This window comes from Oryctolagus cuniculus, chromosome 5 (assembly GCF_964237555.1).
Source record: "Oryctolagus cuniculus chromosome 5, mOryCun1.1, whole genome shotgun sequence".
NCBI classification, from domain to species: domain Eukaryota; kingdom Metazoa; phylum Chordata; class Mammalia; order Lagomorpha; family Leporidae; genus Oryctolagus; species Oryctolagus cuniculus.
The window spans coordinates 131,501,695-131,516,324 of record NC_091436.1 but is presented as its reverse complement, the minus strand read 5'-3'; the positions used below and the strand labels follow the sequence as shown (position 1 = coordinate 131,516,324).

At 53.8% G+C, this 14,630-nt stretch overlaps 1 protein-coding gene across 3 annotated transcripts in view; it reads right to left on the bottom strand.

Moving 5' to 3' along the window:
- BTBD9 (BTB domain containing 9) overlaps positions 1–14,630 on the bottom strand; it is a 435,326-nt gene that overhangs the window by 14,778 nt on the left and 405,918 nt on the right. For all 3 annotated transcript variants that reach the window (XM_008262867.4, XM_017345091.3, XM_051855721.2), the window contains one exon: positions 6,486–6,564. In XM_008262867.4, the coding sequence (XP_008261089.1) occupies positions 6,486–6,564 (79 nt within the window). The remainder of the gene's footprint in view (positions 1–6,485; positions 6,565–14,630) is intronic.

Sequence of the window (14,630 nt, the reverse complement as noted above, 5' to 3'; positions counted from 1 at the left end):
GTGGCCCTGGAGGGCAGCTCAAGTAGCCACTTGCAGACTTCCTGTCCTGCCGGCGCTGGCTCGGGCAGACCCGCCCGTGACAAGCTCACAGGCTGACGGCCCTCCCTGACAGATGGCCAGCTGAGCCATCTGCAGCCGCACCTGCCAAACCCTCCACAACAGAATCTCGTCTACAATGAAGCCAGCCCAAGACTGGCGACACTGGATCCATTTCACAGATGAGGAAGGTTCTCTCCCTGCTCAGGGCCAGCCCTGCATCTGTCCACGTTGACAGGTGCAGCTGTGGGCATGTCACCCAGAGCTAAGTGCTCTTCATGGGGGGATGGCGTCTGTCAGCCAGGGAAGCTGCAACCGCCTTCAGGAAGAGGCCGCCTCGTGCACCCCCTCCATCTAGCACGGCTGGTGCAGGGAGCCCACCTGATCATCAGTGTCTCCCTCAGAGCCATCGAGTCAGGGGCCGGGGTGGAGCGGGGCTCACTCCTACATGTTATTATTTTTTATGTCTTTCTGGGTCAGGGAGCAGCCTACATGCTAAGGGCCAGACGGCCTGAACTCAAAGCCTGCCTCTGCTACTGTGCGGTGGACTGACCCTCTACACACTGGCCAGCACCTCTCAGCTTCCATTTTCCTACTGACATTTCCATTTTGCTCAAAACTAAACATTTTACCGTGACAACTACACATCAAAAGGCGCACCAGATAGAAAAGCACCAAGTGTTGAATAGGTACACCGTGAACACCCGTATAAGCACCACCTGGGTCAAGAGCCAGTGCCTGGGTCAAGAACCTGCTCGCGCCTCCTTGTCCCCGCCTGGCATGAGCCTCTCCCCTAAGAAAGCCACCATGGGGCTTAGGGAACGACCACTTCCTTGCCGCCCTTCCCTGGTGCTTCCACCACTCACACGTGCACAGACGTGAACACTTCGCTTTGTCATAGGAAAGGGACCCTACTGTAGGTGCCGCATGTATTCTTTGGGTTCTGGCCACAAGCTCGCTGTCCTGCTCATCCCCATGGATCGTGGTCTACTGTGTGATGACTGCTATGTGGGGGACAGGCAGCGGTGTCTCTTTAGGTCTATGATGAGAGCACCCCCATTCCTGCAGCCTAAACTCACACAGGAGCCCCTGGAGAAACTGCTCCTGGAGACGCTCTGCCACAGGCAGGCGGCGGCCGTGTGCACTTGGAGCAGATGGTGCTAAACCGCAACGAGAGCCAGCCCAGCTCTGCCCTTGAGCACTGGATGATGAAGACTGCCCAGCACTCGGTGGCTCTGCACCACTTAGCGCTGAGGCTCATCGTCCTGAAGACGCACCTACTTCATGGAAGAGGATCAGCGATGTGATAAACAGAGGGCTTGGTACAGGGGCTGGCATACAGCAGGTGCTCAGTGAGTACTAGCTGCCGCTCTTGTGACGTATGGCAATCATGTTTCCTGTACGGGTCCTAAGCTAGAAGATGCTGAGATATCTGGTACATATACTTTCCCACAGATATTTCTGGCTTCTGATTTAAGAACATCTTCTGTATGATTATAGAAACTCTACCTGGGGGGCTGGCACTGTGGCATAGCGGGTAAAGCTGCCGCCTGCAGTGCCAGCATCCCATATGGGTGCTGGTTCGAGTCCTGGCTGCTCCACTTCTGATCCAGCTCTTTGCTATGGCCTGGGAAAGCAGTAGAAGATGGCCAAGTCCTTGGGACCCTGCACCTGCATGGGAGACCTGGAAGAAGCACCTGCTCTTGACTTTGGATTGCTACAGCTCCAGTCACTGTGGCCATTTGGGGAGTGAACCAGCAGATGGAAGATCTCTCTCTCTCTCTCTCTGTGTGTAACTCTTTCAAATATATAAATAAATCTTAAAAAGAGAGAATGAACCCTGAGGGCCACCTACAGCTTGTCAATACCATCCTCAGTTCCTGTTGCTGCCGTGGCGACAGCCTGCACGCGGGCTCCGGGGGCAGGAGCCTTGCCTTTCTGCATTGCAGAGCTTGCTTTTCCTGCCGCCTCTCTGTCAGTGCCCTGAGCTCCCAGCCGGCTGGAAAATCACTCCTGAACCTCCTTTGTGCCCAGATTGTTATAAAAACCTTAAGAAGAAACAGGCGTGATTTCTATTCCTTTTAATAACACTGGCTGATTTTCATAGGTCCACAGACTTGATCCCTTTAGACCCAGCTGGATTTAAGGATGTAGGCGGGGGCCTTTGTTATTTTGCAAAGATAATTAATGAAATGAAAATGAAGGGGTCGTGAGCGGTGCCACAGTCACAGGGGTTCAGCGACAAGCCCACTGTTGACTCCTGCAGAACTGCTGATGGCCCAGGCCCGCGGCTTCCTCCCTCGGGAGAGCACACCAGGGGAGAAGAGTCTGCCTCCCAAGAGGCTCAAGGCCGATCAGCAGTGGAGACAGCTGGACAGCCACAGGGGCTGGACACACGCTGGTGACGTTGGCGCCCGAGAGAGAATACGGCCAAGAAGGACCTCTCTGGCCACAGGCAGTGGGGAGCCAGATGAGTGGAGCCAGGTGAGGGGAAGGCGGCCGTGCCAAAGACAAGCTGACGTGTGTCTGCCATCTAGTGCCAAGCGGGGAGGAAGACAAAGGAAATCCTGCTCGCGAGCAGCGCGTGCGGGGAAGCAGCCAAGGATAACAGAGAAACAGGAGCCGCCTGAGAGCAGGGCCACGTGCGGAGGACAGAGCAGAGAGCAGGGAGCTCAAGGAGGAGACACAGGGCAGAAATGCAAGGAGAATGTTCCAGAGGTGAGAGAAACGCTAGGGATGATGCTGAGTGCACAGGAGCAGGAGGTCCCTGAAGGGAGGGGTGGCGCCTTCAGCAGGTGAGGGTTAGGGGGAGTCACTGACAGCAGCCCTGCACACAGCTGAAAGGTGCAGTGCACTCATTGTGGCAGGCTCACAAAGGAAGATGAGAGACGGGTGCCAGTGGCAGATGCACGCTGCCCAGAGGAGAGGGACGGAGCCGTGGCAACGCAGAAGCGTGCCCAGACAGGTGATGGAGAAATAGGAGCCTCCACAGACAGCCAGCTGCTGCCACCTGCCAGCCAGCCCAGCGCGTGGGAAAGTGGGGAAAATTAGCGTGCGGCAGACATGCGGGGCCTCTGGATGCAGACAGGCCTGGCCGACAGGAGCAAGACAGACACATCCCCGGCAGTCCTGGCTCGGAGCCTGCTTTCACTCACCACGCGGTTATCAGCCCTGGGCTACTCCAGCAGCAGCCTGAGGCATGGAGGTCAGGGCAGTTTCCACAGTCACAGCGGCACAGCTATCAACTCACTGGGCTCCCAGCCCCGCAAAACCAACTTAGGGTCTCTATACATCAGCCGGCGGCTCTGAGCACTTTCACACTGGCCTGGACTCTGCCCACCCTTTGCCAAAACAGCCCAACCACTTTCTCTTCTGAATGCCCTTCCTCTCGCATGAGCCCCTCCGGACTGTGCTTCCCAGCACGGCCTGCCCTGCCCACCCCTCTCTGAAGGGGGCAGCATCTGCAGAAAACAGGTCCACCTCGGTGATGAGGTGAAGGGTTTATTCACCACGCTTCTCTGTTTTGCAACAGACACTCTACCGCTCTGTGCTAAAAGCCAATCCCAGTTACTCTTCTGGAAATCAGCACCGTCTCTGGGTTCACAAACATACCACAGCTAAAGGACACCAGTCCTGGCTCTCACCATACTAAAGGCTACTACTACGGGCTGCAGGTGTGTGCCCCCCTCGAGTTCACACTTGAAATTCTAGCCCCTTAGAATGGTATCAGAGGTGCGGCTTTTGGGAAATACACAGGTCTAGATGAAGTTGCCAGGGTAGAGCCCCAGGATGGGATTAGTGTCCTAAAAAGAGAGAGTGGCTAGAGTTGGCTGGCTCAGAGCGCACCAAGGAAGGCTGTGGGCAGATATGACCAGACAGAGGGCCTCACCAGAACCTCGTGTCGGCTCCCAGCCTCCAGAACTGTGAGACGCACACAGCCATCGAGGAGATTCTGCGACAGCAGCCCCAGCTGACTAAGACAGCCACGCGTGTTGTTGGCAAGCACACGGCTAAGGACACCTAGCACTCGTGCTCTCAGCCCGTTTCTGTGGCCCCCATGGGACTTCCTATAGGGCTGTCCTGACTTACATCCCGGGCCACCGTCCCCAGCTACCCCGCCCCGTGAGGCGGCCAGCACCTTCTGTCGGAACCCTCGCGTTCTCCACCGCTGCCTCCCCCAGGAGTCCTGCCCAGCCAGCCCAGGGTGTCTTCCTCCCTCCACCCAAGCCCCCCCCCCCCGCCCCCCGCACGGCCACACTGGCTGACCTGCGTTCCCGCTGTTCTCTGACATCAGCGACATTCCTTCTGCCAAGGCTGTCCCAGAACCAGAACCCTGCGTAAAGAACCCTCTCTTTTGGAGTTTCTATACTCCTGGTGCCTGGAAAAAGTCAATGTTACTGTTCGTTTTGGGCGTTCCGAGAATGATGTAGCTAACGGGATGGGTTTGCCTTACGCTCTCGTTCACTGCTTATCTGATGAGTGAGATGTTCCCCAGTTGGCAACACCAAGTGGAGCGTTTTCTTCCTGGTCAATAACAGATTCCTTAACTCAGCTGAGCAAGTTACTCTCCAGCCAGCTGAGGCCGGTCACTAGCTACCTGGTGCCCGCCAGCCAACCCCAACTGGCCGGTCCCATCCCCACCAACGAGGCTGGGCCCCGACAAGGTCCGTTGGGGAAACTGGGCACAGAGGAGAGGTTCACGCTCCAACTCCTGAGCTCTGCGACAGGGAGTCACTCCTCACTGAGAGCTCTGAGCTATGTACCTCACGGTTCCTCGGTGCTGAGGGGACAGGGCTGGCGCTGAGCACGGGCCTGGGGAGACCCTGTTCAGAAGCACTCCTCAGCCTCTCCTGACAGGAGAATTCCTTCTGTCACCACACAGTATTTCAGAGACCCATTTAGGAATTAAAGAGAAGCAATGGTCTTTTGAGGGGGAAAGTACTAAATAGGAAACAAAGACTGCAAATAAAAGACATCTAACTTTAACTTGACATTTTACTACGTAAGGGTAAATGTCAATGATTTTCAAAGACAGTAAGTAATACATACACAATGTAGTGTAGCTGGTAAGAAAAATTGAGGTTTACTAGAAAAATTTTAAAAATACGATGGTTTGGGGATCAGATACATATTAAAATGCAAATTCAAATTTACTTTTGTTATGTCATAAAAATAAGAAAAAGTACTTTTATGACCTAATGTTTGGAATTCTTGAATTCTGCTTTAAAACAAAGTCTCAGTTGGTTCATTTTGGTAATTTTCAGGTTTGTTCTGAAATGCAGAGGTGAAGTTCATATTTCTGTTTATCAGCTCCTCTCTGCAAGAAACACACTGTGGGTGTGGATCATTTTTATTCTAAACAAATATAAACAGAAAACGAACATAAATTATCACAACATTTTCACGTTTAAAAATGCTTTTTGGAGTCCCCTGATGTGTTCTGGGTTCCAGGAATACAGTGCATTAATCCAGAGCCAGCTTCAAAATGTGGGGCCCAACAGCAAAGCGAACACTTAGCGCCCTATGTTCTGAAAGTAGCATAAAGGCTTGCTCTTTGCTTCCAGTCTCCTGACCTGGCTGTCTGTCTTCGATTGCCTGCTTGGGCATGGGGATACCCTCGGGCCAGCACAGGCCCTTACAGAAGTCCAGGCCCATCCTGGGACCGACACTCGGGATTCACAGCACACACAGGCCCTCCCCACACTCCTGCCCGGGCACCTGCTGGGGGAGACGGTGGCAGTGGCTGAGACAGGGATGAGGAGATGGGGGCCGAGCAGGGCCCGGACACCAGGGGTTAGGGAGTGGCTGGCTGAGCTTGGGTCAGTGTGGGCTCCAGGACACGCACCATGCCATAGGGGCTTTCCTTATAAAACACAATCCCGAGGTCACATGGCTCAGAATGCCCAGGTCCCCAGCACAGGGCCCCAGGGCAGTGGCCGGTGGCACACACGGAGTCGGCGCTCTATAGACCTGAGAAGGATCATGCAGGGGAAGCTGCAGAACTCTTAATGCTTTCACGCTTCTCCTCTGCTTCCAGAGCGTCCACCAGAGGCAAACATTCAACACGCAGGACCGTGCAGGCCAGAGAGCCCCATGCAGACCTGGATGACAGCCGCACGGCCCAGGAACCTTGTGAAAGCACTGCCACCCAGGAGGGAGGAGGGCTTGATGACCCAGGGACAGGGACAGGTGTCTGACCTCCCGAGGTTCTGCAGGGGGCTGCGGGAACATGCACAGCCCTGGGAATGGGCTTTCATGTGCCCGTGAGGAGACATCCAGACATGATAATGATGTCCCCACTGTGCAGGGGCAGGACTTGCTTCTGTACCAAGCTGTCTCAACAACAGGCCATTAGCGGGCAGAACAAACAGGTCCACTTAACTCGGGAAGGAGCAGTTACCCGTGCATCGGGAAATGTCACAGCAGCTCTCACGGAGCGAGCCCCTTACCTCATTTGCTGTGTTGTGTGTTCCGACGATGCGGATGAAGGAGGCAGGCTGCCTGTCGAAAGTTACCGACTGCCAGGACCTGGGAGAGGAAACACAGCCGGGGGTTAGACAGGGGTTAGACGAGGGTCAGACGGGGCTGCAGGGCCTCCCCACGAGTGGCCGTCCTTGTGCAGGGGACCTGGTCCGAGAAGGCGTTCCTCCCTGCCCGTGAACACCACTTTCGGATGCTTGCAGGGCCCTTCAGGGACGCGCACAAACTGCAGACCCAGTCCACGGTGCAAGAGTGAGGCGAAGGCGAAGGCAGTCACGGCTGGTGGAGTTCATACCATTACGCCCTCTTCTGTGACCCGGGGCTAGCTCACAAGGCTGTTGGCAGTGATGCCCAGCGGTGGGGGTGGGGGATCTGGGAGGAGGGGTGGGAAGCAGGGCCGAGACGTGGGCTGGGTGCAGGAGTCACTCACTGAGTCTCCCCTCACCCCATGCCAGTGCCGGCACTGGGGAAGAGACGAGTTCTCCAAGGTCCATCCATGCCCGCTTCCTGCTTCCACACGCAGGGCCCACCCAGAGGCTCTCCTCTGCCGACTGGCTCATTTCTACAAGGCAATCCCTCACTGGCCAGCACGGGCCAGGCCAGCTCACTTAAAGCCCAGCAGAGCAGGCCCTGGACCTGGCCTGGGAGGGGTGGTTCTGCTCTCGGCCTGATGCTCAGCCGCTCGTCGGAATGCGCTGGAGGGGCACATGGCCCCCACGACTGTAAACTCCAATAATATTTTCTGTAATAAGTGTGAGGGGCTCACAGTGGCTGCCATCCCTCCTCGGCTCACCCAGTGGAAATGCCAGCTGCTGGGAAGCTGTTTCCTGTAATTGTCTAATTACCAAGTAATGCGAGCAGAGAAAATGTATGTATTTGCAGCTTGTTTTCCCCCTTTGGTTTCAGGTGTTCCATCTTCCTCCTCCCCGTGAGCCTCCCACTGAGATTGATTCACTGCTGCCTGGACACCAGTCCCCTTAAGGTCATTAAAAAGTCGTTACCATCCTGTGTGCAAAGTCTGTGCCTCTGAAAGCAGTTTTCTGGAAACAGAGTAAGAAAAATCACCTCCTTTGTAAACACTGTTACTCATACGCGAAGGTGATGCCATCTGACCACCCCCAGAGCTTGCATTCTTGGCCCATGTTCTCAGCGTGGGCGTCGTTCTCCTCCCAGTCCCCACAGCTCTCTCCGGGAGACTGTGTGCTGGGATGCAGCCTGCAAGGCCCCAGTGTCACTTCTGAATGGACAGTCCCTCCAGCAGCAGGGCAGGGCAGTGAGGGGCGCTGCCCCTGGCTGGGGGTCACATTGCTGGGCTGTCCCAGTCCCATTCTTGTCCCTGAAGGGTGCTACGGCACACACTCCAGCTGGTTCACTGCCCCTCCAGGAAAGGGAGACAGAACTAGGACAGCGCCGACAGCCTCACAAAGCACTGCACGGGGAACGGAGAGAGCAGATTCTGCTCCTCTTGCCCCACACGTATCCAGTCTTCAAGTGATCCCAGACACAAAGGGAAGACCTGACACTTGGATGCTCTTGGGCCTCAACCATAAGCGAGCACAGGCCCAGAATGAGGCCCCTGTGCCCCTCCACCCCTCATTCCTCCCTCCATGATGGGCCACAGGCTCAAGGCAGTGTGGGGAGTGATGCGTCTGCCGTCTCGCGGCCGCTTCCCTCACTTCCTTTCCTTGTACTCTTCCTTCTCCAAGGCAGGCTCAGGGCTCTGGGCAAGGCCACAGCCCGAGCAGGAGGGAGCATTTTGTGGAGTAATAAGATCAGAAGGTCTCAATTTAATACCAATCCTCCATTACACTGCATTAATATCTAATCACATTAGACTTCATTTTCACTAACACATCCTGAGAGTCAAATATATGATTGCATTTTTAGCAGAACTGGATACCAGTCCTAAGACCAAAGTATCAGGAGGAAGGGCGCCAGCTATTAGATTTCATTTCCCCGAAACTCCTCGAAACAACTTGGAATGCTCTTGGGCGAGGGAATGAGGAAGCGGCACGGAGCTGGATTTGCAGGGCCAGGAAAAGCGCCCGCGTCGCTGAGCTCGGCCTCGTGCGTCCTGAGCTTTACTGGTGCTGTGTACATGTGCCCACTGCCAAGGCTGCGGGATCTCTTTTCTAGTGGGTGAAACCTCCAGGAAAGAGCCAGGCCTGGCTGCTGGGAGCAAGGGTTTGCCGGGAACAATGGGTCAGAACACAAATGTGGACTTTGCTTTGAGAGCTTACCAAAAACTCCAGAGGACTAAAGCCCCAGCCCTGGCACTCCCTGGCCTGGTGCCCTGCCCCGAGCTGGGGCTTCCTCCTCTGTCCAGTGTTCACAGAAACAAGTGCTCATAGAAACAGTGCTCGCCCGGTCCCACCTAGAATGTGCACCTAGAATGAGGTCCCATGGTGTCCAATCGTCAATCATACACACATACTCAAAGAAAGACGTCCTTGAATGCTGGCCAACGTGTTGCTCAAGATTTTAGCTCTGGATGTGAGAGCTCTAGAGTCATTTACTTTATTTTTATACTATTTTGTACTATTTGATGGGCTCCTAGGTCCAATCACATTTTGAAAAAAATTTCTTTAAAGATTTGAGAGGCAGAGCAACAGAGAGAGAGAGAGGAAGAGAGGGAGAGAGGGAGAAAGGGAGGGAGAGAGAGGGAGAGGGAGAGAGGGAGAGGGGAAGAGAGGAAGAGAAGGAGAGAGGGAGAGAAGGAGGAAGGAGGAAGGGGGGAAGGGAGGGAGGGAGTCACTTAACCTCTCTGGGCTCCGGTCTCCTTATCTGTAGAATGAGAATAATAAATCGTGTGTGTGTGTGTATGTGTGTGTGTGTGTGAAGAATGAGTGTATTCACAAATGTAAGATGTCTGGAACAGTCCTGTGCACATAGGAAGCATCCAGAAGCCGATCTGCTCTTGTGACTGCTACTACTGTCACCTCCCCCAACCTGGACGAGACGCCGCCTCCCTGGGCCTCCTCGCTGAGTCACCGGGTTTGACCGGGTTTGACTCATCTGCTGCCACACGCTTCCCGGGGTGCCTGGGCGGCTCCCAGCAGCACTCGCTTTTCGGAGGAATTAAGCGAGTACCTGTTGAATACACTCTTGAGCTGGTGCTGCTGTGCCGTGGGAGATTCGCGCGTGAGGCAGCCCGGCCCTAAGAAAGGGAAAATCTCACAGGGAGATGAGCTGTCCTTCCACAAACTCATTAGAGAACAATGCAAACAGTACCACGGGCCCAAGGATACTCTGGGGGTGTTCCAAAACTCCCCTGTGTGAGGCTTGGAAGCAATTTTTCCAGAGAAATAAAGCTATACATTTTGATGGGGTTTCCAGGTCCACCCACATATTCAATTTAACTCATCATGAGACTGAACAAGCATTTATATGAAATTTTTAAAAAGGAAGAAAAAAATTGTGTTGTTGCCATAGGAGTAATTAAACAAGCCAGAAAAACAAGGGATGTAAGACAGTCTCTGGGAAGCTGCTGCTTGGGAGGTGAGGATTAACAACTCTCCTGCATACAGAATCGGGGCAGAGCTGGGACCGGCAGGTGGTCTGTCCAGAACAGGCTGTCATCCTGAAGCCACTCCCAACCTGCAGGCTCGGGTGGCTTACAAAGCTCTCTGCAATAGTCATGCCCCTCATTCGGTTCTAGACAGTGGGCTGGGAGGGCAGGCAGCCAGCGTGCGGCTCAGTGGGGAGGAGACTGAGGCAGGAGCAGAGAAGTGACCCGTGTGATGGCCCAAGGCTGAACGCCTGTTCTTGTGGGCTCCTTCCACTCAAGGGCACAGCGGGGAACTTTCCAACAATCTGGTGACTGGAACACTGACTACCCCAGGGCCCAGGGGTATTCCTGACATCTCAGGGCTGCAGACCACAGTGGCCAGTGCCACGGGTCCTACCCACAGGGGCTCCTAAGCCGCCCTCAGGCGAGTGAGTCCAGAGAAGCCTGTTTCCTGTGGGAACTGACGCACAAGGAGCGTGGCTGGGGAAAGGCACGCTGACTGCTGGCTATTACTGCTGCATCTTTACTCTCACACACAGGGCAAACTGGGAGAGAGAAGAGGCTCAGAGGGGCTCTTCCTGGAAAGACCTAAGTATGGGGGGAGGATTCTAAATCCCAGGAGGCTGGAGCGGGCACTCGGCCTGGCGGTGAAGACAAGGGCTTCCCACAGTATCTGGGTTCAATTCCTACCCCAGCTCTGGATTCCAGCTTCCTGCCGACGCACCCTGGGAGGCAGCTGTGTGCTGGCCCAAGCAACTGACCCTTTCCTCAGAGACCTGAACTGTGTTCCTGGCTCCCAGGCCCAGCCCTGGCCGTTGCGGGCATCAGCTAATGGGAGTGCTCTCTGTCTGTGTGTCTCTTTCATTCTCTCAAATGAATACATTAAGGGGAGAAAAAAAAAAGCCCCAGTAATCTTAAAAAACAAATGTACAAGATTGCACTGAAAGGCAAGGTATAGGACAACCTACACAAAGCGAGATTGCCCATAGAACACTAGTCAGTTACTCAGGAAAACATGTTCATATATGCTAGCAAAACAGTTTTAAATATTCTGGGAGGATATACACTACATTCATGGCTGTGGTTGTCTCTCAGGAGCAGGCAAGGAACAGGACTGCTGGCAAGAACAAAAGAAACTTCAACGTTAACTGGGATGTTTCATTTCTTTGATTAAAATAAAAAAGACTTGAAATGCATGTGGAAAATATTAACTACGGTCAATTGCAGGGGATAAGTATGTGAGTGAATGTTATATTATTTTTTAGTCTTTTATATATGTTAAATAGTCCTTGAGATAAATAAGAGAGAAGAGGATTAAAATACTTTGTGTTTACGTGAGAAAGAATTTGCCAGAGGGGGCATTAACTAAGCTGGGGGAAAGGTGGAACTGGTCCACAGCGGGTTACAGATATGCCAGGTTGTGCTGCTGGCTGTGGACAGCTGTACCTTTGTCTGAAGGAAGAGCGCTCCCAGGCGGGGCAGGGGTGTGCACCTGCCATTGTATGGGCATGGTGTGTGTGAGTGGCTCCACATGATGAGGGCACTGCACAGGTTCAAGGTGACGGGGGAAAGGAAGATGGCAGAGCCCGGCTGAGAACACTTTCCAGCTTAAGCCCCGGCTGAGAACACTTTCCAGCTTAAGCCCTGACCTGCTTAGACCATGCCTAGGGTGTGCTGTCTTCTTGAATCTGGAGAAGTATGTGTCTCTGTTGCATATGCTATAAAGAGAATGCCAACGCCAGAACCTTCTGCAGCAGACCTGCTGAAGCTCTGGGGGGATGGAAACGACAGAGTATTTGACCAGGGCCAGACTGGAAGTTAAACATGGCAAACTGGAGGCGGGTGTCTGGTGTTTCCTTGATCAGAGTGTCCGAGTTTGAGTCCTGGCTCTGCTTCTGATTCCGGTTTCACACTAATGTTCGCCCTAGGAGGCAGCAGTGCTGGCTCAAGCACTTGGGTACCTGCTGCCCACGTGGAAGACCGAGACTGGATTCCCAACTCCTGGCCTTAGCCTGCCCAGCCCCAGCTGTTGCAGGCATTTGAGGAGTGAACCAGAGGATGGAGGACCCCTGTCTGTCTCTTTCTTTCCAAAAAACAAAATGAACAGCCCCCTGAATGCATGGTTTAACTGCTCCCTCCACTGGGGGCAGTAAAGCGTTTTACTCTATGCATCACATCAATACACTACACACACATAGTCTCCCTCTCACAAAGCAGGCAGGAAGGATAGGAGATGTGACCAACCTCTGCGTGAACACAGGATACACAGGAAGCAAGTGGTCTGCAGGGCCTAGCGAGGCTCACCAGCCACGCCCAAGGGCAGGAGTGTGCAGGGGACTGAACCGAGAAGAGAGGCTGAAAGCAAGTATCAGGACCAGGTCCACTCCCCAAACCCTTCCCCTCCTTCCTGCACACTAGGGAGAAGCCCTCCCCAATAGCTCCCCAGTAAGAGGCACATTTCTCTCCAGAGACCTCAAGCAGCAAAAGTCTGGACTCTGGGGGCAGCAAGCACAGCTGAGAGCAAGTGGATATCCCAGGGGGGAGACTCCCGGACCCCTCCCCGCTCTCTGCTTTCAGGCCACTGTGATCCAGCCTTGGCCCCGGCACAGGACTCTGATCAACCCAGGAGCAAAGGTTTAGAGTCACTGACATATCTCCTTCCTTCTCTGTCCCTCCTTCCTTCCTTGCACAACATTTAGAAAGCACTTACTATGGAAGAGGGCCACTGGAGACCTGAGAACACAGCAGAGAACAAAGTCCCTGCCCTCAAGGAGCTTCCATTCTGGTGAGGAACAGACAAGCAAATAATTGGAGTTAAAGAGCGCAGTAGAGTGAGAGCGCCCTGCTCATTCAAGGAAGGGCTCTCTGGCAAACTGACAGCTGAGCCACGACCTGACAAAGGGAAGGAATGGGCAGGCAGATCTCAAAGAGCACCCCAGTGAGAGAGACAGAAGGTAGCCAGCTAGGGTCTGATGGAGGTCGTGTGCCAGGGGCCCCCAACAAAACACCCAAGCCCTGATGCCCTCAATGCGGGTCACAATCCCACCACGTAACCCTCAGAGGTGAGCAGCCCGTCGAGGACAACCAAAGAAAGGCTCTAATGTGGCGGAGACTGACCCACAGCAGACAGAGAAGACGTAACTCAGAAGGCAGGTGCAGTTCAGTAGGTAGACACAGCTTCAGGAACAGACAGGAAGAACGTGCACGTACCATCATCCCCACCCCTGAAATTAGAGTTAGACAACATGAAAAAGGGACATGAGGAGAATAAGAAAGCCTTCTTGTAAACTACACCCATGAGCTGAAGTGAGTAATATCCCAGGATGTCACGCTGTAAGGCAAAGAAAATAGAAGCCAATGCACAGGAGAGTAAGAAGGTCCCCCTAGGAGGTCTGTGTCTAAGCAGCAGACATCCAGGAGGGAAGAGCCGAGAAAGCTCAGCTAGGAAACGGTCAGGGTCACGTGTGAAACCTTCCTGGACACAAATGACATGAGTCTCCAGGTTAAGGAGCCCACTGAGAGGCAGGTGTTGTGGTGCAGCAGGTTAAACCATGGCTTGGGATGCTGGCACCCCATGTCAGAGTGCCTGGTTCAAGTCCAGGCTACTGAGTGCTTCAGATGCAGCTTCCTGTTAATGTGCCTGGAAGGCAGATGATGGCCCAAGTACTTGGGTTCCTGCCACCCATGTGAAAGACCCAGAAGGAGCTTCTAGCTTTGGCCGGGTCTGGCTCTGCCTGTTGCAGGCATCTGGGGAGTAAACCAGCAGATGGAAGGCCTGTCTGTCTTTCTCTCTCAAATAAATAAACTAAGTTTTTTTTTTTTTTAAGCGCCCACTGAGTAGCCACTGTGGTCAACAAGAAAAGAGTATTGCTATAAAACTTCAGAAGATCTCAAATGTCTCGGGAGGGTACGGGACAGGGAAAGCAACCAAAGACCTGGGGATCAGATTCACTTGAGACTCTGAGAGTTTTCAAAAGCAACAGAGAGAGCAGGCGAACAACAGAGTGCTTCCTTCCATCATGGCGGGGACATCAGTACCCAGTCACAGCCAAACTACCAGAGAAGGGTGCGGATGGAATAAGAAGCTTCATTCAGGCATGAATCTCCAAAGCTTTATCCGCAATGCATTCACAAGAAACTTCCAGGAAACGTGCTTTACCAAAACAAAAACTAAATTAAGATGACCAAAGGGATGGGATTCAGAAAACAGAGGCTGTGACACGGAACAGAGCAAGGAAACTCTTAGGATGATGGGAGATCACCATCCAGACCCAGTCCAGACCCAGGAGGGAAGGCAGGGATTGCAAGGGGACACCTCAAGGGGACAAAGAGACTGGTTCGCCAGATGGATGAGACCAGGTGGAGAGAAGCTGTACTGCGCTGACAAAAGTTAGCAGAAAGAATCAGTGACAGGCACACAGAGCCGTTCACGATAGGCACATAGGAATCTAAGCAGTTTTTCACTCTGGGAAAGTGACGGAGGAGAAAAGGATGGGGCGGGCATTTGGTGCGGCACCTGGGGATGGTGCCTGGGATGCCCACATCCCACAGCGGTGTGCCTGGGGCAGAGCCTGGCTCTGTGCTTCTCATTCGCTTTCTGCTAATC